Raw genomic sequence first — 26,039 nt, forward strand, 5'->3', positions numbered from 1 at the left:
CTATGGGGAAATCGTGCACGAGCACGTATAACCAGCTCACTGCTCACTTAAGCAGTGCTGGTATTGGAATGAAGTGTGGACCTCAATTTTGCTCTACGCTCAAATCTTGCCTTTTTTTACGCTGGGTTTGTAAAAACCTGTAATACCAGTGCTGCAGGTAAGTGAGCGGTGAGAAAAAACTGCTCATTAGCTCCGCACCCGTTACCGCAAAACTCGTAATCTAGGCGAAAGTGAGGTATAGCAGCCATACTATAGGTTCTTTTCTTTCTTGAAATATATTCAGCAATAAATAACTAGACAATTTGGCAAATACTTAAATGCAATTTACTTGAAGCTGAGACAGATAGCAGTCAGGAGTAGCTGAGGAGAAGAGCAGGATCTTTGCTGAAACAAATATAACGGCAAGAGATGCTGAAAACACTGAAAAAGCCACCAAAACACATCATTTACCATTAATCTCACAATAGTACAAATAAAAGGAACATAAAACCTGATTACCAAGTTGAATTACAGAGCACATAGCAGGACAATGAAAACCAGACCAGATAATAGCAGAAAAGAAAAGCACACACAATCTTGTCTGCTTCTGCAGGATTGTGAAGTATGAGTGGGGGTAACCAAAAGAGAATAGAGTTTACTCTTACAGTCACAGTACATTAATCCACTGGGGGAAACTGCAGGGGTTATCATTTTAAAATTACGCGATCATCTGCAACTATTTTAAAGATTATGGACATGGCTATTTAAAATCAGGTAGAAACAAAACTGATTTGAGCAGGGTATATGAACAGTTTGGGGCCCCAGTCCCTCAGAATCCTGGAAGAATTTCTGTGCACTCCAATGCTTAGGAGACAATAATGCACCAGTCCTATAGTAGTTTTACTGGAGTAGAGAATAAATAAGTTAAATGATAATGTTGCGTGGGTTTCATTCACATATCTGCATAAGCAGATGTTAATTCAAGTTATATATTTTCTCACCACCTGTTTCCAGTGAGATCACTAGTGTATCCTTCTACCACCACACAAGCAACATGTTGTGCCAAAAATGTACTAACTTATTGTAGCAAATTTAAATTGCAATCCTCAGTAAATGTGCTGTGACTACATCTGCTAAACAGGCACCACTCTCATTGATCCCCTAGGCAACTCCATATTCTGTCCATTGAGAAATCTAATAAAGTATTTGAGTTATTTACAATCGGGGCAGACACAACACTGGAATAAATAAAGGTACATTTATAAAATTTGAAAGTGGGCATTAAATTACAAACATAGATTCATTTTCTCTAAAATATAACTATACAATGTAAGTTATATCTACATCCAAACCAAAACATGAAAAACATTGGATATTAAAATATATTTTAAAACACTTTATTTTTTATAAAAGTAAATATTGTTTAATATTTGTATGTGTGTGTATTTAGTTAAGAAATGAAAGACAGATTATAACAAAATATCACTTCCAGTTTTTGAATTGGCTGACATATGGCAATGAAATTAGCAACTGAATTACTACTTTACAATACAGTCAATAGTTAGAGAAACAGTGTTACTAGAATAGAATGAAAAGTAAAGTTAAATCACACTTACCAGCATATCCATACCTTGGCTCGATTCCCTATGTAGCACTTAGCAATGGAGGTGGGCTGTTTAAGCAGGGGCCGGATAGAAAACCTAAAGCCTAACATCCTAATTTTACAGGTAGATATAAAAGTCTCTGTCTGCCGCTGCCCATCTTCATTTATATAGCAGTATGACAATAAAAAAGCTAGTGCTAAGCAGGGACAGACGAGATATGAACATTTTAGTATGATTTTTGTTTCCAGTTATATTGACTCAGTCTAGTAGAATTCACCAAGAAAGATTTTCAAAGCTCTAAGATTCAAGGGTGGGTAGTAAACAGATCACAGGTGTAACCCAGTATTTACGGTAAAACCACATAAAAACTGTTAAATGACATACAGAGAGTTCTATTCCTGATTTGGCATCAGGAGAGACATAAACCTGCAGTGTATAAGGATAAATATACGCTGCACTTTTACATAAAGGCCCAGAAAAAAAAAATTGCTTTACTATTGCAAATAAGTAGTAAGCTCTCGGTGCCACAAGTGCCATCTTCATTAATTTATAGTCTATGTAAACATACAGCCATTATAATGTTCCTGTAGAATTATAAAGATCTATTAACATTTGTCTTTTCATTATAAATGAGGAAACATCCAAAAGTGTCCCAAACAATACAACTTCTATTTATTGGCTTCTTATCAGGACAGACGATAAGGGAATACATTGTTTTTTTGTCAGCAAAAAGCACTTGAGTTGAATACAAAAGTGTTCTCATGTTAAATGCTAAAATGAATTAACCAAATGCTTCTGAGCCCCTTTAATTCCAGTTATAACTGCTAAAACTCAATCCCAAGGTACTAGAGCTGAGAACTTTTATGAGACCTTGATGAAAAAAAGGAAATTTATGCTTACCTGATAAATTTATTTCTTTTACGATATGACGAGTCCACGGATTTCATCCTTACTTATGGGATTAAATCTCCTGTTAGCAGGAAGTGGCAAAGAGCACCACAGCAGAGCTGTATATATAGCTCCTCCCTTCCCTCCCAATCCAGTCATTCGACCGAAGTTAGGAAGAGAAAGGAAAAGCCAAAGGTGCAGAAGTGACTGAAGTTTACCAAAAATAAATAAATAATAGTCTTAGAAACGACAGGGTGGGCCGTGGACTCGTCATATCGTAAAAGAAATACATTTATCAGGTAAGCATAAATTTCCTTTTCTTTTACAAGATATGACGAGTCCACGGATTTCATCCTTACTTATGGGATACAATACCAAAGCTATAGGACACGGATGAAAGGGAGGGACAAGACAGGAACCTAAACGGAAGGCACCACTGCTTGAAGAACCTTTCTCCCAAAACCAGCCCCCGAAGAAGCAAAAGTATCAAATTTGTAAAATTTGGAAAAAGTATGAAGAGACGACCAAGTCGCAGCCTTGCAAATCTGTTCAACAGAAGGATCGTTTTTAAATGCGCATGAGGAAGCCACAGCCCTAATAAAATGAGCCGTAATTCTTTCAGGAGGCTGCTGTCCAGCAGTCTCATATGCCAGATGGATGATACTCTTCATCCAAAAAGAAAGAGGTAGCCGTAGCCTTCTGGCCCCTACGCTTTCCAGAAAAAACAATGAATAATGAAGATGATTGACGGAATTCCTTAGTCGCCTGCAAGTAAAACTTCAGGGCACGGACCACGTCCAAATTATGTAACAGATGCTCCTTCTTAGAAGAAGGATTAGGACACAAGGAAGGAACAACAATTTCCTGATTAATATTCTTATTAAAAACAACCTTAGGAAGGAAACCAGGTTTGGTACGTAAAACCACCTTATCAGAATGGAAAATAAGATAAGGCGAGTCACATTGTAACACAGAAAGTTCGGAAACTCTACGAGCAGAGGAAATAGCAACCAAAAATAAAACCTTCTAAGATAACAACTTAATATCTATGGAATGCATGGGTTCAAACGGAACCCCTTGAAGAACATTAAGAACTAAATTCAAACTCCAGGGTGGAGCAATTGGTCTAAACACAGGCTTGATTCTAGCCAAAGCCTGACAAAAAGACTGAACGTCTGTAACATCTGCCAAACGCTAGTGTAGTAAAATCGACAAAGCAGAAATTTGTCCCTTTAAGGAACTTGCTGATAACCCCTTCTCCAATCCTTCTTGGAGAAAGGAAAAAATCCTGGGAATCCTAACTCTACTCCATTAATATCCCTTGGATTCGCACCAACAAAGATATTTATGCCATATCTTATGGTAGATCTTTCTAGTGACAGGCTTACGTGCCTGAATCAAAGTATCAATGACCGAATCAGAGAACCCCCGCTTAGATAAAATCAAGCGTTCAATCTCCAAGCAGTCAGCTGCAGAGAAACCAAATTCGGATGTTGGAAGGGTACCTGAATGAGAAGGTCCTGCCTCAATGGAAGCTTCCACGGCGGCAGAGAGGACATGTCCACTAGATCAGCATACCAAGTTCTGCGAGGCCACGCAGGCGCAACTAGAATTCCCGAAGCCCTCTCCTGTTTGATCCGTGCAATCACCCGCGGCAGGAGAGCAAACGGTGGAAACACATAAGCTAGGTTGACCGACCAAGGCATTGCCAAGGCATCTATCAGTTCGGCCTGAAGATCCCTGGACCTGGATCCGTATCTTGGAAGCTTGGTATTCTGACGAGATGCCATCAGATCCAATTCCGGTCTGCCCCATCTGAGAATCAGAGTGGCAAAGACCTCCGGATGGAGTTCCCACTCCCCCGGATGAAACGTCTGTCTGCTCAAAAAGTCCACTTCCCAGTTGTCCACTCCTGGGATGTAGATTGCTGACAGATAACAAGAGTGAGCTTCCGCCCACCGAATTATCTTGGATACTTCTGTCATCGCTAAGGAACTCCTCGTTCCTCCCTGATGATTGATGTAAGCTACGGTCGTGATGTTGTCCGACTGAAATCGGATGAATTTGGTCGAAGCCAACTGAGGCCAAGCCTGAAGCGCATTGAATATTGCTCTCAATTCCAGAATATTGATTGGAAGTAGAGACTCCGACCGAGTCCACACTCCCTGAGCCTTCAGGGAATTCCAGACCGTACCCCAGCCTAGTAGACTGGTGTCCGTTGTCACTATCACCCAAGAGGGCCTGCGGAAGCACGTCCCTTGGGACAGATGATCTGGCGACAACCACCAAAGAAGAGAGTCTCTTGTCTCCTGATCCAGACTTATCTGAGGAGACAAATTTGCATAATCTTCATTCCACTGCCCGAGCATGCACAGTTGTAGCTGTCTGAGATGAAATCGAGCAAACGGAAAGATGTCCATCGCCGCCAACATCAATCCAATCACCTCCATGCACTGAGCCACTGATGGTCGAGGATTGGACTGAAGGGCTCGGCATGTATTCAGAATCTTTGACTTTCTGACCTCTGTCAGGAAAATTTTCATGGATATAGAATCTATTAGAGTTCCCAAGAAGGGAACCCTTGTCTGTGGAATTAGTGAACTCTTTTCTAGATTCACCTTCCACCCGTGAGTCCTCAGAAAGGACAGAACCATGTCTGTATGAGATTTTGTCAGATGGTAAGACGACGCCTGGATCAGAATATCGTCCAGATAAGGCGCCACTGCAATGCCCAGCGGCCTGAGAACCACCAGAAGGGACCCTAGAACCTTCGTGAAGATCCTGGGTGCTGTGGCCAACCCAAAGGGAAGAGCTACAAATTGAAAATGTTTGTCCAGGAAGGCAAACCTTAGGAACTGATGACGATCTTGTGGATAGGAATATGAAGATATACATCCTTTAAGTCCACGGTAGTCATATATTGACCCTCCTGGATCAATGGTAGAATTGTTCGAATAGTCTCCATCTTGAAGGATGGGACTCTGAGAAACTTGTTTAGACTCTTTAGATCTAAAATAGGTCGAAACGTGCCCTCTTTTTTGGGGATCACGAAATGATTTGAGTAAAACCCCTGCCCCTGTTCCAGTATTGAAACGGGACGAATTACTCCCATAGTAGAGAGGTCTTTTACACAACGTAAGAATGCCTCTCTTTTTATCTGGTCTACAGACAATCGTGAAAGAAGAAACCCCCCCTTGGGAGAGAATTTTTGAACTCTAGTTGATACCCTTGGGACACGATTTCCAGTGTCCAGGGGTCCTGAACATCTCTTACCCAAGCCTGGGCAAAGAGAGAAAGTCTGCCCCCTACTAGATCCGGTCCCGGATCAGGGGCCGCCCCTTCATGCTGTCTTGGTAGCAGCAGTGGGCTTCTTGGGTTGTTTACCCTTGTTCCAAGCCTGGTTGGGTCTCCAGACGGACTTGGCCTGAGCAAAATTCCCTTCCTGCTTGGCGGAAGAAGAGGAAGAAGAGGGGACTAAATTATTTTGTTTACCCCTCAGTTTAGCAGTTCTATCCTGAGGTAGGAGATGACCCTTACCTCTCGTAATGTCAGAAATTATTTCTTTCAAGTCAGGCCCGAATAGGGTTTTTCCCTTGAAAAGAATAGCCAACAGCATTGACTTAGATGACACATCAGCAGACCAAGATTTTAACCATAATGCTCTATGCACTAAAATGGCAAATCCAGCATTCTTAGCCGCCAATTTGGCAATCTGAAAGGCGGCATCCGTAATAAAAGAATTAGCCAGCTTAAGAGCCTTAATGCTATCTAAAAACATAATTTATGTAAGAACTTACCTGATAAATTCATTTCTTTCATATTAGCAAGAGTCCATGAGCTAGTGACGTATGGGATATACATTCCTACCAGGAGGGGCAAAGTTTCCCAAACCTTAAAATGCCTATAAATACACCCCTCACCACACCCACAATTCAGTTTAACGAATAGCCAAGAAGTGGGGTGATAAGAAAGGAGCGAAAGCATCAAAATAAGGAATTGGAAGAATTGTGCTTTATACAAAAAAATCATAACCACCACAAAAAAGGGTGGGCCTCATGGACTCTTGCTAATATGAAAGAAATGAATTTATCAGGTAAGTTCTTACATAAATTATGTTTTCTTTCATGTAATTAGCAAGAGTCCATGAGCTAGTGACGTATGGGATAGCAGATACCCAAGATGTGGAACTTCCACGCAAGAGTCACTAGAGAGGGAGGGATAAAATAAAGACAGCCAATTCCGCTGAAAAATTAATCCACTACCCAAATCAAAAGTTTCAATTTCTATAATGAAAAAAACTGAAATTATAAGCAGAAGAATCAAACTGAAACAGCTGCTTGAAGTACTATTCTACCAAAAACTGCTTCTAAAGAAGAGAAAACATCAAAATGGTAGAATTTAGTAAAAGTATGCAAAGAAGACAAAGTCATTGCTTTGCAAATCTGATCAACAGAAGCTTCATTCTTAAAAAGCCCAGGAAGTAGAAACTGACCTAATAGAATGAGCCGTAATCCTCTGAGACGGGGATTAACCCGACTCCAAATAAGCATGATGAATCAAAAGCTTTAACCAAGATGCCAAAGAAATGGCAGAAGCCTTCTGACCTTCCTAAAACCAGAAAAGATAACAAATAGACTAGAAGTCTGTCTGAAATCTGAATAGCTTCAACATAATATTTCAAAACTCTTAACACATCCAAAGAACGTAAGAATCTTACCAAAGAATTCTTAGGATTAGGACACAATGAAAAGACAATAATTCCTCCACTAATGTTGTTAGAATTCACAACTTTAGGTGAAAATTGAAATGAGGACAGCAAAAACCACCTTATCCTGATGAAAAATCAGAACAAGGAGATTCACAAGAAAGAACAGATGATTCAAAAACTGTTCTAGCTGAAGAGATGTCTAAAAAGAACAATACTTTCCATGAAAGTAATTAATGTCAAAAGAAAGCATATGCTCAAACAGAAGAGCCTGTAAAGCCTTCAGAATCAAATTAAGTCTCCAAAGAGAAGAAATTGGCTTAATGACAGGCTTGATACGAACCAAAGCCTGAACAAAACAATGAATATCAGAAAGATTTAGCAATTCTTACTGTGAAACAGCACAGGAAAAGCAGATATTTGTCCTTTCAAGAAATTTGCAGACAAAAAAACCTTATAAAGAAACTAAAAAATCCTAGGAATTCTAAAAGAAAGCCAAGAGAATTCATAAGAAGAGCATCATGAGATGTAAATCTTCCAAACTCGATAATAAATCCTACTAAACACAGATTTACGAGCCTGCAACATAGTATTAATTACTGAGTCAGAGAAACTTCTATGACTAAGTACTAAGCGATACATTTTCATACCATCAAATTAATAATTTGAATTCCTGATGAAAAAAAACGAATGTTAAGATATGAGGTCTGGCCTTAATGGAAGTAACCAAGATTGGAAACTGGACATCCAAACAAGAACCATATACCAAAACCTGTGTGGCCATGCTGGAGCCACCAGCCGCACCAAAGATTGCTCTCTGATAATTTTGAAAATCACTCTTAAAAGAAGAACCAGAGATGAAAAAATATAGGCAGATTGATAATTCCAAGGAAGTGTCAATGCATACACTACTTCCGCCTGAGGATCCCTGGACCTGAATAGGCCCATGGGAAGTTCCTTGTTTAGATGAGATGCCATCAGATCTATTTCTGGAAGCCCTCACATCTGAAAAATTGAAAAACATATCTGGGTAAAGAGACCATTCTCCCGGATGTAAAGCTTGATTAACAGAGACAATCCGCTTCCCAATTGTCTATACCTGGAAAAAAGACCACAGAAACTAGATAGGAGCTGGATTTAGCCCAAGCAAATATCCGAGATACTTCTGTCACAGCCTAAGGACTGATAGTCCCACCCTGATGATTGACATACGCCACAGTTGAGACATTGTCTGTCTGAAAAAAACAATAAACGTCTCTTCTTCAAAAAGAAACCAACTGAAGAACTCTGAGAATGCACGGAGTTCCAAAATATCAAAAGGTAATCTCGCCTCCTGAGATTTCCAAACCCCTTGTGCTGACAGAGATCCTCAGACAGCCTCCCAACCTAAAAGACTCGCATCTGTAGAGATTATGGTCCAGGTTGAAAGAACCGAAGAGACCTGTAGAACTAAATGATGGTGATCTTAACCACCGAATCAAAGATAGATAAACATTAGGATTCAAAGATATAAAAAGTGATATCCTAGAATCCCTGCACCATTATTCAGCATAAAAAACTGGAAAGGTTTCCTATGAAATGAGCAAAGGGAATCGAATCCAATGCTGCAGCCATGAAACCTAAAACTTCCATGCATATATAGCAACTTGAAGGAAATAATAGAGACTGAAGGTTCCGACAAACGGAACCTAATAAACTTGTCACTTGTCTGTTAGAGACAAAAACATTGACACAATCTATCTGGAAACCTAAAAAAGGTGACCCTTGTGTGAGGAATCAAGGAGCTTTTGATAAAAAGATCCTCTAACCATGTCTTGAAGAAACAACAAAGTTGAATCGTATGAGATTCCGCAGAACGAAAAGACTGAGCCAGTACCATGATACCGTCCAAATAAGGAACACTGAGAACCTTGAAAAGATTCTTAGAGCTGTCGCTAGACCAGAAAGAAAAGCAACAATTGGTAATGCTTGTCAAAAAAAGAGAATCTCAGAAAATAAAAATAATCTGAATGAAAACAGAAAATGAAGATATACATCTATTGTATCTATTGTAAACAAATAATGCCATCACTGACCAAAAAGGCAGAATAGACCATATAAACAACATTCTAAAAGATGGTACACTTATATGACAATTCAAAAAGATTTTTTATCTTTGGAACAATGAATAGTCTTGAATAAAACCCCAAAACCCAGTTCCTAAAATGAAACTGGAATAAATACCCCAGAAAACTCCAGGTCTGAGCAGCGCTTGAGCCCCAATGGGTGACCAGCCGCACTTCACCAGTACCCAAAACATATAGGTCTGAAACACACTTCAGGAAAGTGTTAGTCTTACTGGAATAGCTGGAATATGATAGAGAAAAAAAGACTTCTCACAGACGGTTTTACTCTGAATCCTATTCTGTACCCAAAGTCTAAGAAGTTTGGACCGAATAGAACCAAACAATTTCAAAAAAGTCTTAACCTGCCCCTTACCAGCCAAGCTGGAATAAGAACCGCACCTATATGCAAATTTGGGGAGCTGACTTTGAACTTTTAAAAGGTTTAAATGAATGAAGAAAAAAACTTCCAATTATAAACATGTTACTTGGGGAAGAATTCAGGATTCCGTTCCTTAGTAAGAACAGAAAACTAATATAAGCTTAAAGTTTTAGTCTTAGAACTCAATCTTGAAGCCTAGAGTAACAGTTAAAGAATTGAATCCAATTATGAACCAAATAATTGATTATCTTGGAAAAAAAGAAATATGGATTTTAGAAATCAAATTAGCATTCAAAGATTAAAATCACAAAGTTCTTCAAGCTAAAATAGCTAAAGACATAGATTAAACCTCATTTGCGAAAATATTTAATAAAATGACAACACAAATGAAATTATTAGAATGTTAATCAAGTTAAAGGACCAGTCAACACACTGGACTTGCGCAAACAACAAATGCAAGATAGCAAGACAATGCAATAGCACTTAGTCTGAACTTCAAATGAGTAGTAGATTTTGTCCTTTTAACAATGCTAAACAAATCATAATCCGATACTTGATCTTAAAGTATCCAACCAGAAAGATGAAGCAATTGCAACATCAGCAAAATAAATTACAGGACTAATAAAAGTACCTGAAAATAATTTTCCTTAAATAAGAAACAACCATCTGAAGGAAAAAAATAAATACTATTTGCTATAAGAATAATAGTATATTTAGCAGGAGTAGAGCTAGCCCCATTAACTTGAGGAATCTTTCCTCAAAACTAACTGCCGGCAAAGAATACAATTTAAAAACCTTAAAGAAGGACTAAAAGAAAATTCTCAGCCTATTCCATTCCCTAGTATCAGGAACTGGAAAAAAACTCTGAAGAAATCACAGAAGATAAATAAGCAGAATTTAAATGTTAGCTAGTCTTTAAAATCCAAAGAACTAGTTACTTCAATATCCAAAATAATCAACACCTTTTGAACAAAGAACAAATGTACTCTATTAAAAAATAAAAAAGTAGATTTGTTAGTGTCAATATCTGATGAAGAAAAATTCTGAATGAGAAAAAAACACCATCAGAGAAGGATAATTCATTATGTTGTTGGTCATTTGAAACTTCATCAACTAAAAAAGAAGTTTGAAAAAGACCTAAAAATTTATTAGAAGGCGGGATGTCAGACAAAGCCTTTAAAATAGAATCAGAAAAAAATTCTTATAAATTTCTAAGTATATCTTGTACATAAGATGTAAAAGGAATAGCAATATATAAAGCATAAATACTAATGGATTCTGCATGTAAAAGTTTATCATGATAACTTATTACAAACCATAGCTAAAGATAAACATTCATAACATTTAAAATAAATGAACTTAGCTTTGGTAGGACTGATCTCAGTCAACAGGAATCCCTCAGCATGTTCTGATCCAGGAACAGTGTATGGAAAATCTTGCAATATGTAATAGAAAAAAACAACATATAAAGCAAAATTATCAAATTCCGTAAATGACAGTTTCAGGAATAGGAAAAAATGCAAAACAAACAAGCCTCTAGCAACCAGAAGCAACAAAAAAGTGAGACTTAAATAATGTGAGAAAAAGTGGAACAAGTATGACGCCCACATTTTTGGCGCCAAGTATGACACCCACATTATTGGCGCCAAACATCCTCTGACGCCGAAAACGACGCCCACATTTTTTGGCGCAAAAAAACATCTGAACACACATGCGTCAAAAAATGATGTAACAACGAACAAACTTCCGGCGTCAACTACGGTGCCGGAAATGACACAATTTTGCGCTAAAAAAGTTTGCGCCAAGAATGACGCAATAAATTGAAGCATTTTCTGCCCCCGCGAGCCTAACAGCCCGCAGGGAAAAAAGTCAATTGAAAAATTTTCAAGGTAAGAAAAAACAGAATTTATGTTTACCTGATAAATTACTTTCTCCAACGGTGTGTCCGGTCCACGGCGTCATCCTTACTTGTGGGATATTCTCTTCCCCAACAGGAAATGGCAAAGAGCCCAGCAAAGCTGGTCACATGATCCCTCCTAGGCTCCGCCTACCCCAGTCATTCGACCGACGTTAAGGAGGAATATTTGCATAGGAGAAACCATATGATACCGTGGTGACTGTAGTTAAAGAAAATAAATTATCAGACCTGATTAAAAAACCAGGGCGGGCCGTGGACCGGACACACCGTTGGAGAAAGTAATTTATCAGGTAAACATAAATTCTGTTTTCTCCAACATAGGTGTGTCCGGTCCACGGCGTCATCCTTACTTGTGGGAACCAATACCAAAGCTTTAGGACACGGATGAAGGGAGGGAGCAAATCAGGTCACCTAAAAGGAAGGCACCACGGCTTGCAAAACCTTTCTCCCAAAAATAGCCTCAGAAGAAGCAAAAGTATCAAACTTGTAAAATTTGGTAAAAGTGTGCAGTGAAGACCAAGTCGCTGCCCTACATATCTGATCAACAGAAGCCTCGTTCTTGAAGGCCCATGTGGAAGCCACAGCCCTAGTGGAAGGAGCTGTGATCCTTTCAGGAGGCTGCCGTCCGGCAGTCTCGTAAGCCAATCTGATGATGCTTTTAATCCAAAAAGAGAGAGAGGTAGAAGTTGCTTTTTGACCTCTCCTTTTACCAGAATAAACAACAAACAAGGAAGATGTTTGTCTAAAATCCTTTGTAGCATCTAAATAGAATTTTAGAGCGCGAACAACATCCAAATTGTGCAACAAACGTTCCTTCTTCGAAACTGGTTTCGGACACAGAGAAGGCACGACTATCTCCTGGTTAATGTTTTTGTTAGAAACAACTTTTGGAAGAAAACCAGGTTAGTACGTAAAACCACCGTATCTGCATGGAACACCAGATAAGGAGGAGAACACTGCAGAGCAGATAATTCTGAAACTCTTCTAGCAGAAGAAATTGCAACCAAAAACAAAACTTTCCAAGATAATAACTTAATATCAACGGAATGTAAGGGTTCAAACGGAACCCCCTGAAGAACTGAAAGAACTAAGTTGAGACTCCAAGGAGGAGTCAAAGGTTTGTAAACAGGCTTGATTCTAACCAGAGCCTGAACAAAGGCTTGAACATCTGGCACAGCTGCCAGCTTTTTGTGAAGTAACACAGACAAGGCAGAAATCTGTCCCATCAAGGAACTTGCAGATAATCCTTTTTCCAATCCTTCTCGAAGGAAGGATAGACTCTTAGGAATCTTAACCTTGTCCCAAGGGAATCCTTTAGATTCACACCAACAGATATATTTTTTCCAAATTTTGTGGTAAATTTTTCTAGTTACAGGCTTTCTGGCCTGAACAAGAGTATCAATAACAGAATCTGAGAACCCTCGCTTTGATAAGATCAAGCGTTCAATCTCCAAGCAGTCAGCTGGAGTGGGACCAGATTCGGATGTTCGAACGGACCTTGAACAAGAAGGTCTCGTCTCAAAGGTAGCTTCCATGGTGGAGCCGATGACATATTCACCAGATCTGCATACCAAGTCCTGCGTGGCCACGCAGGAGCTATCAAGATCACCGACGCCCTCTCCTGATTGATCCTGGCTACCAGCCTGGGGATGAGAGGAAACGGCGGGAATACATAGGCTAGTTTGAAGGTCCAAGGTGCTACTAGTGCATCTACCAGAGTCGCCTTGGGATCCCTGGATCTGGACCCGTAGCAAGGAACCTTGAAGTTCTGACGAGAGGCCATCAGATCCATGTCTGGAATGCCCCACAGTTAAGTGATTTGGGCAAAGATTTCCGGATGGAGTTCCCACTCCCCCGGATGCAATGTCTGACGACTCAGAAAATCCGCTTCCCAATTTTCCACTCCTGGGATGTGGATTGCAGACAGGTGGCAGGAGCGAGTCTCCGCCCATTGAATGATTCTGGTCACTTCTTCCATCCCCAGGGAACTCCTTGTTCCCCCCTGATGGTTGATGTACGCAACAGTCGTCATGTTGTCTGATTGAAACCGTATGAACTTGGCCCTCGCTAGCTGAGGCCAAGCCTTGAGAGCATTGAATATCGCTCTCAGTTCCAGAATATTTATCGGTAGAAGAGATTCTTCCCGAGACCAAAGACCCTGAGCTTTCAGGGATCCCCAGACCGCGCCCCAGCCCATCAGACTGGCGTCGGTCGTGACAATGACCCACTCTGGTCTGCGGGAGGTCACCCCTTGTGACAGGTTGTCCAGGGACAGCCACCAACGGAGTGAGTCTCTGGTCCTCTGATTTACTTGCATCTTCGGAGACAAGTCTGTATAGTCCCCATTCCACTGACTGAGCATACACAGTTGTAATGGTCTTAGATGAATGCGCGCAAAAGGAACTATGTCCATTGCCGCTACCATCAAACCTATCACTTCCATGCACTGCGCTATGGAAGGAAGAGGAACGGAATGAAGTATCCGACAAGAGTTTAGAAGTTTTGTTTTTCTGGTCTCTGTCAGAAAAATCCTCATTTCTAAGGAGTCTATTATTGTTCCCAAGAAGGGAACTCTTGTCGACGGAGATAGAGAACTCTTTTCCACGTTCACTTTCCATCCGTGAGATCTGAGAAAGGCCAGGACTATGTCCGTGTGAGCCTTTGCTTGAGGAAGGGACGACGCTTGAATCAGAATGTCGTCCAAGTAAGGTACTACAGCAATGCCCCTTGGTCTTAGCACCGCCAGCAGGGACCCTAGTACCTTTGAGAAAATCCTTGGAGCAGTGGCTAATCCGAAAGGAAGCGCCACGAACTGGTAATGCTTGTCCAGGAATGCGAACCTTAGGAACCGATGATGTTCCTTGTGGACAGGAATATGTAGATACGCATCCTTTAAATCCACCGTGGTCAAGAATTGACCTTCCTGGATGGAAGGATTGTTCGAATGGTTTCCATTTTGGACGATGGAACCTTGAGAAACTTGTTTAGGATCTTGAGATCTAAGATTGGTCTGAACGTTCCCACTTTTTTGGGAACTACGAACAGATTGGAGTAGAACCCCATCCCTCGTTCTCTTAATGGAACAGGATGAATCACTTCCAGAAGATAACCTTGGGAGACTATTTCTAGCGCCCAAGGATCCAGAACATCTCTTGCCCAAGCCTGAGTGAAGAGAGAGAGTCTGCCCCCCCCCAAATCCGGTCCCGGATCGGGGGCCCGCATCTCATGCTGTCTTGGGAGCAGTGGCAGGTTTCTTGGCCTGCTTTCCTTTGTTCCAGCCTTGCATAGGTCTCCAGGCTGGATTGGCTTGAGAAGTATTACCCTCCTGCTTAGAGGACGTAGCACTTGGGGCTGGTCCGTTTCTGCGAAAGGGACGAAAATTAGGTTTATTTTTGGCCTTGAAAGACCTATCCTGAGGAAGGGCGTGGCCCTTGCCCCCAGTGATATCAGAGATAATCTCTTTCAAGTCAGGGCCAAACAGTGTTTTCCCCTTGAAAGGAATGTCAAGCAATTTGTTCTTGGAAGACGCATCCGCTGACCAAGATTTTAACCAAAGCGCTCTGCGCGCCACAATAGCAAACCCAGAATTTTTCGCCGCTAACCTAGCCAATTGCAAGGTGGCGTCTAGGGTGAAAGAATTAGCCAATTTAAGAGCACGAATTCTGTCCATAATCTCCTCAAGAAGAAGAATTACTAATAATCGCCTTTTCTAGCTCATCGAACCAGAAACACGCGGCTGTAGTGACAGGGACAATGCATGCAATTGGTTGTAGAAGGTAACCTTGCTGAACAAACATCTTTTTTAGCAAACCTTCTAATTTTTTATCCATAGGATCTTGGAAAGCACAACTATCTTCTATGGGTATAGTGGCGCGCTTGTTTAGAGTAGAAACCGCCCCCTCGACCTTGGGGACTGTCTGCCATAAGTCCTTTCTGGGGTCGACTATAGGAAACAATTTTTTAAATATGGGGGGAGGTACGAAAGGTATACCGGGCCTGTCCCATTCTTTATTAACAATGTACGCCACCCGCTTGGATATAGGAAAAGCTTCGGGGGGCCCCGGGGCCTCTAGGAACTTGTCCATTTTACATAGTGTTTCTGGAATGACCAGATAATCACAATCATCCAAATTGGATAACACCTCCTTAAGTAGAGCGCGGAGATGTTCCAACTTAAATTTAAAAGTAATCACATCAGGTTCAGCTTGTTGAGAAATTTTTCCTGAATCTGAAATTTCTCCCTCAGACAAAACCTCCCTGGCCCCCTCAGACTGGTGTAGGGGCCCTTCAGAAACAATATCATCAGCATCCTCATGCTCTTCAGTATTTTCTAAAACAGAGCAGTCGCGCTTTCGCTGATAAGTGGGCATATTGGCTAAAATGTTTTTGATAGAATTATCCATTACAGCCGTTAATTGTTGCATAGTAAGGAGTATTGGCGCGCTAGATGTACTAGGGGCCTCCTGTATGGGCAAGACTGGTGTAGACGAAGGAGGGGATGATGCAGTACCATGCTTACTCCCCTCACTTGAGGAATCATTTCTACTAAATTTTTTATGACATAAATCACATCTATTTAAATGAGAAGGAACCTTGGCTTCCCCACAGTCAGAACACAATCTATCTGGTAGTTCAGACATGTTAAACAGGCATAAACTTGATAACAAAGCACAAAAAACGTTTTAAAATAAAACCGTTACTGTCACTTTAAATTTTAAACTGAACACACTTTATTACTGCAATTGCGAAAAAGTATGAAGGAATTGTTCAAAATTCACCAAAATTTCACCACAGTGTCTTAAAGCCTTAAAAGTATTGCACACCAAATTTGGAAGCTTTAACCCTTAAAATAACGGAACCGGAGCCGTTTTTATATTTAACCCCTTTACAGTCCCTGGAATCTGCTTTGCTGAGACCCAACCAAGCCCAAAGGGGAATACGATACCAAATGATGCCTTCAGAAAGACTTTTCTATGTATCAGAGCTCCACACACATGCAGCTGCATGCCATGCTGTTCTCAAAAACAAGTGCGCCATACCGGCGCGAAAATGAGGCTCTGACTATGATTAGGGAAAGCCCCTATAGAATAAAGTGTCTAAAACAGTGCCTGCCGATATTATTTTACAAAAAATACCCAGATTAAATGATTCCTCAAGGCTAAATATGTGTAAATATGATCGATTTAGCCCAGAAAATGTCTACAGTCTTAATAAACCCTTGTGAAGCCCTTATTTACTGTCTGAATAAAAATGGCTTACCGGATCCCATAGGGAAAATGACAGCTTCCAGCATTACATCGTCTTGTTAGAATGTGTCATACCTCAAGCAGCAAAAGACTGCTCACTGTTCCCCCAACTGAAGTTAATTCCTCTCAACAGTCCTGTGTGGAACAGCCATGGATTTTAGTAACGGTTGCTAAAATCATTTTCCTCATACAAACAGAAATCTTCATCTCTTTTCTGTTTCAGAGTAAATAGTACATACCAGCACTATTTTAAAATAACAAACTCTTGATTGAATAATAAAAACTACAGTTAAACACTAAAAAACTCTAAGCCATCTCCGTGGAGATGTTGCCTGTACAACGGCAAAGAGAATGACTGGGGTAGGCGGAGCCTAGGAGGGATCATGTGACCAGCTTTGCTGGGCTCTTTGCCATTTCCTGTTGGGGAAGAGAATATCCCACAAGTAAGGATGACGCCGTGGACCGGACACACCTATGTTGGAGAAAAATATTTATTCATATGCATTATCCCAAATAATGAAACTGACAGTCTGAATGAAGGAATACTGATTATCCTGAATCATGGCAAATATAAGTTTAAAGACATATATTTAGAACTTTACATATAAAGTGTCCAACCATAGCTTAGAGTGTCACAAAAAATAATACTTACTTACCCCAGGACACTCATCTACATATAGTAGATAGCCAAACCAGTACTGAAACGAGAATCAGTAGAGGTAATGGTATATAAGAGTATATCGTCGATCTGAAAAGGGAGGTAAGAGATGAATCTCTACGACCGATAACAGAGAACCTATGAAATAGATCCCCTAGAGGAAGACCATTGTATTCAAATAGGCAATACTCTCTTCACATCCCTCTGACATTCACTGCACTCTGAGAGGAAAACCGGGCTCCAGCCTGCTGCGAAGCGCATATCAACGTAGAATCTAGCACAAACTTACTTCACCACCTCCATGGGAGGCAAAGTTTGTAAAACTGAATTGTGGGTGTGGTGAGGGGTGTATTTATAGGCATTTTAAGGTTTGGGAAACTTTGCCCCTCCTGGTAGGAATGTATATCCCATACGTCACTAGCTCATGGACTCTTCTAAGGCATCAAACCAGAAGGCCGCCGCAGTAGTAACTGGTACTATGCAAGCCGTCGGTTGTAAAAGGAAACCCTGATGAATAAATAACTTTTTTAGAAGACCCTCCAATTTCTTATCCATGGGGTCTTTGAAAGCACAACTGTCCTCAATAGGAATAGTCGTATGCTTAGCCAGGGTAGATATAGCTCCCCTCCACCTTAGGGACTGTTTGCCAAAAGTACCGAACAGTGTTAGATATGGGATACATTTTCTTAAAATTAGGAGAAGGTGAGAACGGGATACCCGGTCTGGCCCATTCCCTCTTAATAATCTCCGAAATTCTCTTAGGAACCGGAAACACATCAGTGTAAGCAGGTACCTCTAAGTATTTGTCCATTTTACCCAATTTCTCTGGTGGTACCACAATAGAGTCACAGTCATCCAGAGTCGCTAAAACCTCCCGAAGTAACTGGCGGAGGTGTTCAAGCTTAAATCTAAAGGACATGACGTCCGAATCCGTCTGAGGTAACACACTTCCCGAATCGGAAAGTTCCCCCTCAGACAGAGGTTCCCTGACCTCCAAATCAGATCCCTGAGAGGGTACATCGGAGATGGCCAACAAAGCATCAGAGGACTCAGTATTCAAATTGACTTCTGTCCTGCTACGTTTGTCCTGTAACACTGGCAACTTAGATAATACCTCTGTAAGGGTAGATGACATAACTGCAGCCATATCCTGCAGAGTAAATGAATTAGACGCGGTTGAAGAACCCGCCGTCGCTTGGGTGGGCGTTAAAGGTTGTGATGCTTGGGGAGAATTTGGCGGCATACCCTGATTCTCCTCAGACTGAGAATCATCCTTAGACACACTTTCCTTAAATAAAATTTGCTCTTTACATTGTAAGGCCCTTTCAGTACATGAGGGACAAAAAGTAAGAGGGGGTTCCACAGAGGCATCTAAACACATAGAACAAGTAGATTCCTCAAGTTCAGACATGTTAAACAGACTAGCAATAGCAATAATAGTCGTTCTTTACTTGATATATTGTACTCTGAAGTCAAAACATATATTAAAATTATTTAAACCAAAAACGTGTACTGCGCCTTTAAATAATAAAAGCGCAAAATTTTTCTGTTGTTAGACAAAAAGACGATTTCAGCAATAAAAATTGTCCCTATGTGTCCCAATTAGCTTAAATATATTGCACCACTTGTTAGGATATATAATATATCAAATTATGTCAGATTTATCATATATATCGATGTATTACAAAACTTGGCCCCTGCACCTCGCCACAGCTTTGCTGTGGCGCCTACCTGCCCCCAAATCACACTGAAATAACGTTCTGAGCCTCTCTGTCCACTACGATCACCAAACAGAGCTAGGCCCCACCGGAGCCTCAGGATCTTGCTACCGATCCGGAAAACACAATGCGCGTCTGAGCGTGTGAAAATAGGCCCCACCCACCGTGGGCGTAACTCCTAGCCTACTGAGACCCGCATGGGTAGAGAGAAAACCCAAACATGTTGGTCCTCCATAGTTCAGCCATGTGCTCACAACATACACATTCTGCGCAATAAGTGCTTCTTAGTGCAAAACACATCCTGTCAAGTCAGCAATAAACTCTAGCCGCATCTCCCAGTGTCAGCCCACATAATAAATTTAAAGTGATATACCAGCACACTAGTAATATAATCAAAATAACAGGCAATCCAGGTACACCATTTTCCTATAGTTCATACTGCTTACCCCTCCCCAGCTAGGGATATTGTCAGTCCGTTCTGATGTATCAAATCTCCCCAGAAACAAATGACTGAACATACCTCAATGCTGCTTGTAGCATGACATCGTTCTCCCCACTGAAGATTTTTCTTTACACTACCTTCAGCTGCTCTGTGGGAACCAGAATGGATCTTAGATAACGTTTACTAAGATCATCAACATCAGGGCAGAAAAATAAAATGTCTCCACTCCTCTTGGGAAGGTATATACTGACGATTTCTCCCTAAGAAAAATAGTACTCACTGGCACCATTTTAAAATAAAAAAACTTCTTGATTGAAGAATCTAAACTAACACCTCACTTTACCCCTTCCTATCACTAACAAGGGCAAAGAGAATGGCTAGATTGGGAGGGAAGGGAGGAGCTATATATACAGCTCTGCTGTGGTGCTCTTTGCCACTTCCTGCTAACAGGAGATTTAATCCCATAAGCAAGGATGAAATCCATGGACTCGTCATATCTTGTAAAAGAAACTAAAATATTTTAGATACAGTACAGAGGTCCATGTGTATGTATGTATGTATGTATGTATGTATGTATGTATATATATATATATATATATATATATACACATACACAGTATATATATATATATATATATATATATATATATATATATATATTAAAGAAAAGACACTCACAGCACCAAATGTTAGTACCGCAGGAATCAACCCCAATCTGCTGTTTATAAGTCTATAGCAGACTAGGGGTGCCAGGCAATAGTAAATATTACATTAAAGAAAAACAGAGAAAATAGGTTCAACTGAACCGCAAAGACTATATTAGCCAGCACTGATTCTCGCGCTAGAGTCAAATACCCCAGTAAAGAGTTGATAGACACCAGGGGGGGAACAAAGAAATTATAAATCACTGCACCATTGAAAATGTATCTAGCGCATGTATTTTGTTATTACTATAATAACCACAGTAAAAAAGTAGACAATTGTTTGACCGGTCATGTAACAAAAAGGCCCCCTAATGTATAATTAAAGTAACAGCCTCCCGGGAGGTATATGTGTTTCCGCAAACGTCCAGAAAGATCACACATACACAATTGAGAAATGGATATCGTGCACTTGGGTAGGAGGGGATATTAGATTGTATAGAGGGAGCTAATATCTTCCTGAGACCCCTGTATAATTGACACAGTTCCTTAACATTTAGGGGGATTTGTGTATATAAGACCCTGGGTTGTATTTGTAGTAGCAAGTTTTATCAAGCCGTAAGGGTGGTGGTGTAGAGAAAAAAGTCCCAGAAATACAGTCTATATTGGTTCACAGATACTCATATCAGGCAAGCTCACATACCTGACCCATCCTTGGACGATCCGTGCTGTTCCTTTTAGCTGGAGGCTAACTTCCGCTGAACATGTCGAGCAACAAACACTCACTCACCCTTGCGGTCCACAGATTCCGTTACTAGTACGTACGAATTACAGGGGTCAAATAGTCTCAACCTCTAGCCGGTTTCCAACAAACAATCGCCAGGCAAAGAAACAGGGGTGCAGCTGCTACCCCCTGTAGACAGTAAAGGCTGTATTTCTGGGACTTTTTTCTCTACACCACCACCCTTACGGCTTGATACTACTTGCTACTACAAATACAACCCGGGGTCTTATATACACAAATCCCCCTAAAGGTTAAGGAATTGTGTCAATTATACAGGGGTCTCAGGAAGATAATAGCTCCCTCTATACAATCTAATATCCCCTCCTACCCAAGTGCACGATATCCATTTCTCAATTGTTTCAAAGGAGGACTCTGGACTCTGTTCCATATCAGCCAGAAACATATATTTCGTCAACACAGTGACTCTCACTTATCTGTGTATGTGTGCTCTTTCTGGACGTTTGCGGAAACACATATACCTCCCGGGAGGGTGTTACTTTAATTATACATAAGGGGGCCTTTTTGTTACATGACCGGCCAAACAATTGTCTACTTTTTTACTGTGGTTATTATAGTAATTAATAAATACATGCACTAGATAAATATTCAATGGGGCGGTGATTTATAATTTCTTTGTGTCCCCCCCTGGTGTCTGTCAACTCTTTACTGGGGTATTTGACTCTAGCGCGAGAATCAGTGCTGGCTAATATAGTCTTTGCGGTTTAGTTGAACCAATTTCTCTGTTTTTCATTAATATATATATATATATATATATATATATACACACACAAAAACACTAGATTACAATGTAAACAAGTGGTATTGCTTAGTTGCAAGGCTGCTAGATGCAAAGCCTGTACAGTATATTTGATAACAAATGTGTGAAAATAACAAAACAATAATTAATGCTAATAAATGCATTACAAACAAAATGTGTATAAAGTGATTCTTCTTCCCCAACGCTATAGAAGAATAAAAGAGGAAAGGAAACAAAATGTATTGCAATGTAGTCCAAATATCTTATAGGGTATTCCCAGTTAAAACTACTCACAAATTTGAGAGCTATGATCACCTCAGATATGCCAGACAACTGGAACTGCCAGGTTATCACAGGACTCTGGCTTGGTTATAAGTTAAAATATATGCTATAATATCTATGATTAAATTAATGCATCAAACATAAAAGGTCATTCCACATACAAGTGCCAAACCTCTACACCAGGGGTGTCCAAACTTTGCTCTCCAGAGGTTTTGGAACTACATTTCCGATGATGCTCAGCCAGCATTTTATCTAGCTGAGCATCATGGGAAATGTAGTTCCAAAACCTCTGGAGAGCAAAGTTTGGACACCCCTGCTCTACACAATATATGTGAGTCTTAAAGGGATTGGAAACTCCAACATTTTATTTTATTTCATGATTTGGATAGAACATAGAATTTTAAACAACGTTTTAATTTACTTCTATTATCAAATTTGCTTCATTAACTTGTTATCCTTTGCTGAAGGAACATATTTGCTCTACTGGCAGCTAGATGAACATATCTAGTTAGCCATTCACAAGAGACAAATGTATGCAGGCACCAATCAGCAGTTAGCTCCCACTAGTGTATGATATGTGTGTATTCATTTTCAACAAGGGATACCAAGAAAATTAAGCACATTTGAAAATAGAAGTAAATGTAAAAGTGTCTTAAACTGTCATGCTCTATCTGAATCATGCAAGTTTAATTTGGACTTGTCTTGCTCTTTAAATACAAGGATGGCACTGGAGCTGAAACGGAAGACACTTTGTATCACACTGAAGGTTTGTATGTTTGGATAAAAAGAGCAAATATTGAAGTAAAAAAGTATGGACATAGAGATTCTAAGGTGTGTCTAAGGTATTGTTCCTATAAGAGAGAACCAGCTTTCTTCTGTTTATCCTGAAATACTACTAAGACACGGGATACTGGGAACATAGTATGCTGTAGCATACCAGTACGCCTTAGCTGAGGTAGAAAAAAAAAAAGTTTGCTCCTGTTTATGGAATATATCTTTTACAGCCTTAAAAAAATATGTGCAAGCATGGATAAATCAAATGTATTTTTTTTTTAAAGTTATCCCATGCAATGTATCTAACTATACCTTTGAGGATACATTGGGTATACCGGACATTCAGCTAAGCAGCTAAAAAAATATTAAAGTGAAAGCTAACAGACATATAGGTAGGACACAATATCAGGCTAGGATTTTTGTCCATCCTGCCCTAAGAACAAAGTATGAAAGACAGTGTCAAGATGAGGAGTCTTTTACCCATCTGAAATGGGTGTTCTCGGTCTGATATCTACTGAAAAGGTCTGATCTCTGTTGATGATTGCTACTTGGGTGAGCCAAGGAAATTAATTATCCATTCTTCTGATTAAATCTGATTAAAGTTGATCTTTCAATGTCACTTTAGAAGTCCACATACTTGTAGCTCCACCTTTGTCAAAATATATATTGAGTCCTTTTTGAGCTTGATAAAAATGGTAGAGTTGCATATGGAACTGTGCATACTATATACCATTAATAATTTATGGTGGAAATGCCTGTTAAACTAATCAACTGTTTAATTACAAGTCATTTATACACATTTGAAGGTTTGATGTGAAGGTACATTGATTACCGGGCTGTCACCATCCAAAGTCCAAGGACCACATTTGCCATTAAAAGAGCACTTCCAGCCAGCAGAATGAAGAAACCCACAAGTTCACGATTCTGCTTTTCTATGATGATAGAAGACAACGTGGCTTCAAGGAAAGAGTTTAATATCCATTGTCCATCAAGAGCAAAACAGGGAACTGCATTGATCACTGCTAGAGCCCCTGACAGAGAAATTAAATATCTGGTATGCATTAAGTAGTAAATAAATGACAATAGTAGGTGTTTTATAGCCATTGCTCAAGGTGGTATCTAGAGAATTGAAGTTTTTAAAATTTGCACAACAAAAATATTGAGAAGCAATTATTTATTAGTCCCCCTTATAATATAATAAAAGTAAGAGATCAGTCTATCTTTACATAAAAAATATTTTATTTGTTAATTAAAATTACTTTCATTCACCTAGATTACGAGTTTTGCGCTAAACACCAAACAAATTGCGTTATTGCACTCTCCATAGCGCTGCCATTACGAGTTACTGAAAAAGCTTCTTGTGCTGTGCGTTATGGTGTGTTAAGCTCCATATCGCACAAAAGCCGAGGGCTGAGTTTACATGCTTGTGCACACTTTCCCCCATAGACATCAATGGGAAGAGAGTGTTAAGGGTTAAAAGGTTTAGTAGTTACGATGTGGGGGGCTGGAGGGTTAGGGGTTAATATTTTATTATAGTGTTGGCAATGTGGGAGGCTGGCGGTTTAGGCGTTAATTGGTTTATTTAGGTGTTGGCGATGTCGGGGAGCGGCGGATTAGGAGTTAACTTTTATTAGTTCTGGTGATGTCGGGGAGAGGCAGTTTAGGGGTTAATGGGTTTATATAGTGTCGGCAATGTCGGGGGCAGTGGATTAAGGGTTAATAGGTTTATTTAACCCCTTAACGACCGACGTCGTACGACATACGTCCTGAAAAAAAAATACACTTAACGACAGAGGATGTATGGCGTACGTCGTCGGTCTGGAAAGCAGCTGCTGCTTTCCGGTTATTGCAGGATGCCTCGATATCAAGGCATCCTGCAATAACCATTTTTACCCCTCCGGTGCAGAGAGAGCCATTCTGTGGCCCTCTCTGCACCGGACATCGATGGCCGCATTCATTGGTGGATGGGAGCTGAAGTGGAAGGCGGGCGGGCGGCCGGCCATCGATGGGTTCCAAGGCAGAGAGGGGGCGGGGGGGGGGCGCGCATAGACACGTGCGCGCGTGCACGGGGACGGAGGGCAGGCGCGTGCATGGGGAGGGAGCGGGTGGGAACCACTACACTGCAGAAAATTAAAAATTTTGTAAGTGGGAGAAAGGGGGGAGGAAATGCCCCTTGAAATAAAAAAAGGGATCTGGGAGGAGGTGGGGGTGGTCTTGGTAGGGGGAAGCTACACTACAGAAAAAAAAAAAAAAAATCTATTATATAGTAAACTGGGTACTGGCAGGCAGCTGCCAGTACCCAATATGGCTCCCAAGAAGGTAGAGGGGGAGGTTAGAGAGCTGTTTGGGGGGTGGGATCAGGGAGGTTGGGGGCTAAGGGGGGACCCTACACAGCAGCATATGTAAATATGCTATAAAAAAAACAATTGAAATGCAAAGATTCCTTTTATTTTAGTACTGGCAGACTTTCTGCCAGTACTTAAGATGGCGGGGACAATAGTGGGGTGGGGGAAAGAAAGTGAGCTGTTTGGGAGGGATCAGGGGGTGTGATGTGTCAGGTAGGAGACTGCTCTCTACACTAAAGCTAAAATTAACCCTACAAGCTCCCTAATTAACCCGTTCACTGCTAGCCATAATACACGTGTGATGCACAGCGGCATTTAGCGGCCTTCTAATTACCAAAAAGCAACACCAAAGCCATATAAGTCTGCTATTTCTGAAGAAAGGGGATCCCAGAGAAGCATTTACAACCATTTGTGCCATAATTGCACAAACTGTTTATAAATAATTTCAGTGAGAAACCTAAAGTTTGTGAAAAAGTTGACTATTTTTTTTTTATTTGATCGCATTTGGCGGTGAAATGGTGGCATGAAATATACCAAAATGGGTCTAGGTCAATACTTGGGGTTGTCTACTACACTACACTAAAGCTAAAATTAACCCTACAAGCTCCCTAATTAACCCCTGCACTGCTGAGCATAATACACGTGTGGTGCGCAGTGTCATTTAGCGGCCTTCTATTTACCAAAAAGCAACGCCAAACCATATAAGTCTGCTATTTCTGAACAAAGGGGATCCCAGAGAAGCATTTACAACCATTTTTGCCATAATTGCACAAGATGTTTGTAAATGATTTCAGTGATTTTTTTTTTTATTTAA

The 26,039-nt window shown here is 40.5% G+C and overlaps 1 protein-coding gene across 1 annotated transcript in view; it reads right to left on the minus strand.

Annotated features, from left to right (window-relative positions):
- Positions 1-21,868: 21,868 nt before the first annotated feature.
- MBTPS2 (membrane bound transcription factor peptidase, site 2) overlaps positions 21,869-26,039 on the minus strand; it is a 274,634-nt gene continuing 270,463 nt past the window's right edge. The window contains exon 11 of the mRNA XM_053706375.1: positions 21,869-23,931. Within this exon, the coding sequence (XP_053562350.1) occupies positions 23,709-23,931 (223 nt within the window). The 3' untranslated portion in view covers positions 21,869-23,708. The remainder of the gene's footprint in view (positions 23,932-26,039) is intronic.

The sequence above is a fragment of the Bombina bombina genome, chromosome 3, assembly GCF_027579735.1.
Source record: "Bombina bombina isolate aBomBom1 chromosome 3, aBomBom1.pri, whole genome shotgun sequence".
Lineage (NCBI taxonomy): Eukaryota > Metazoa > Chordata > Amphibia > Anura > Bombinatoridae > Bombina > Bombina bombina.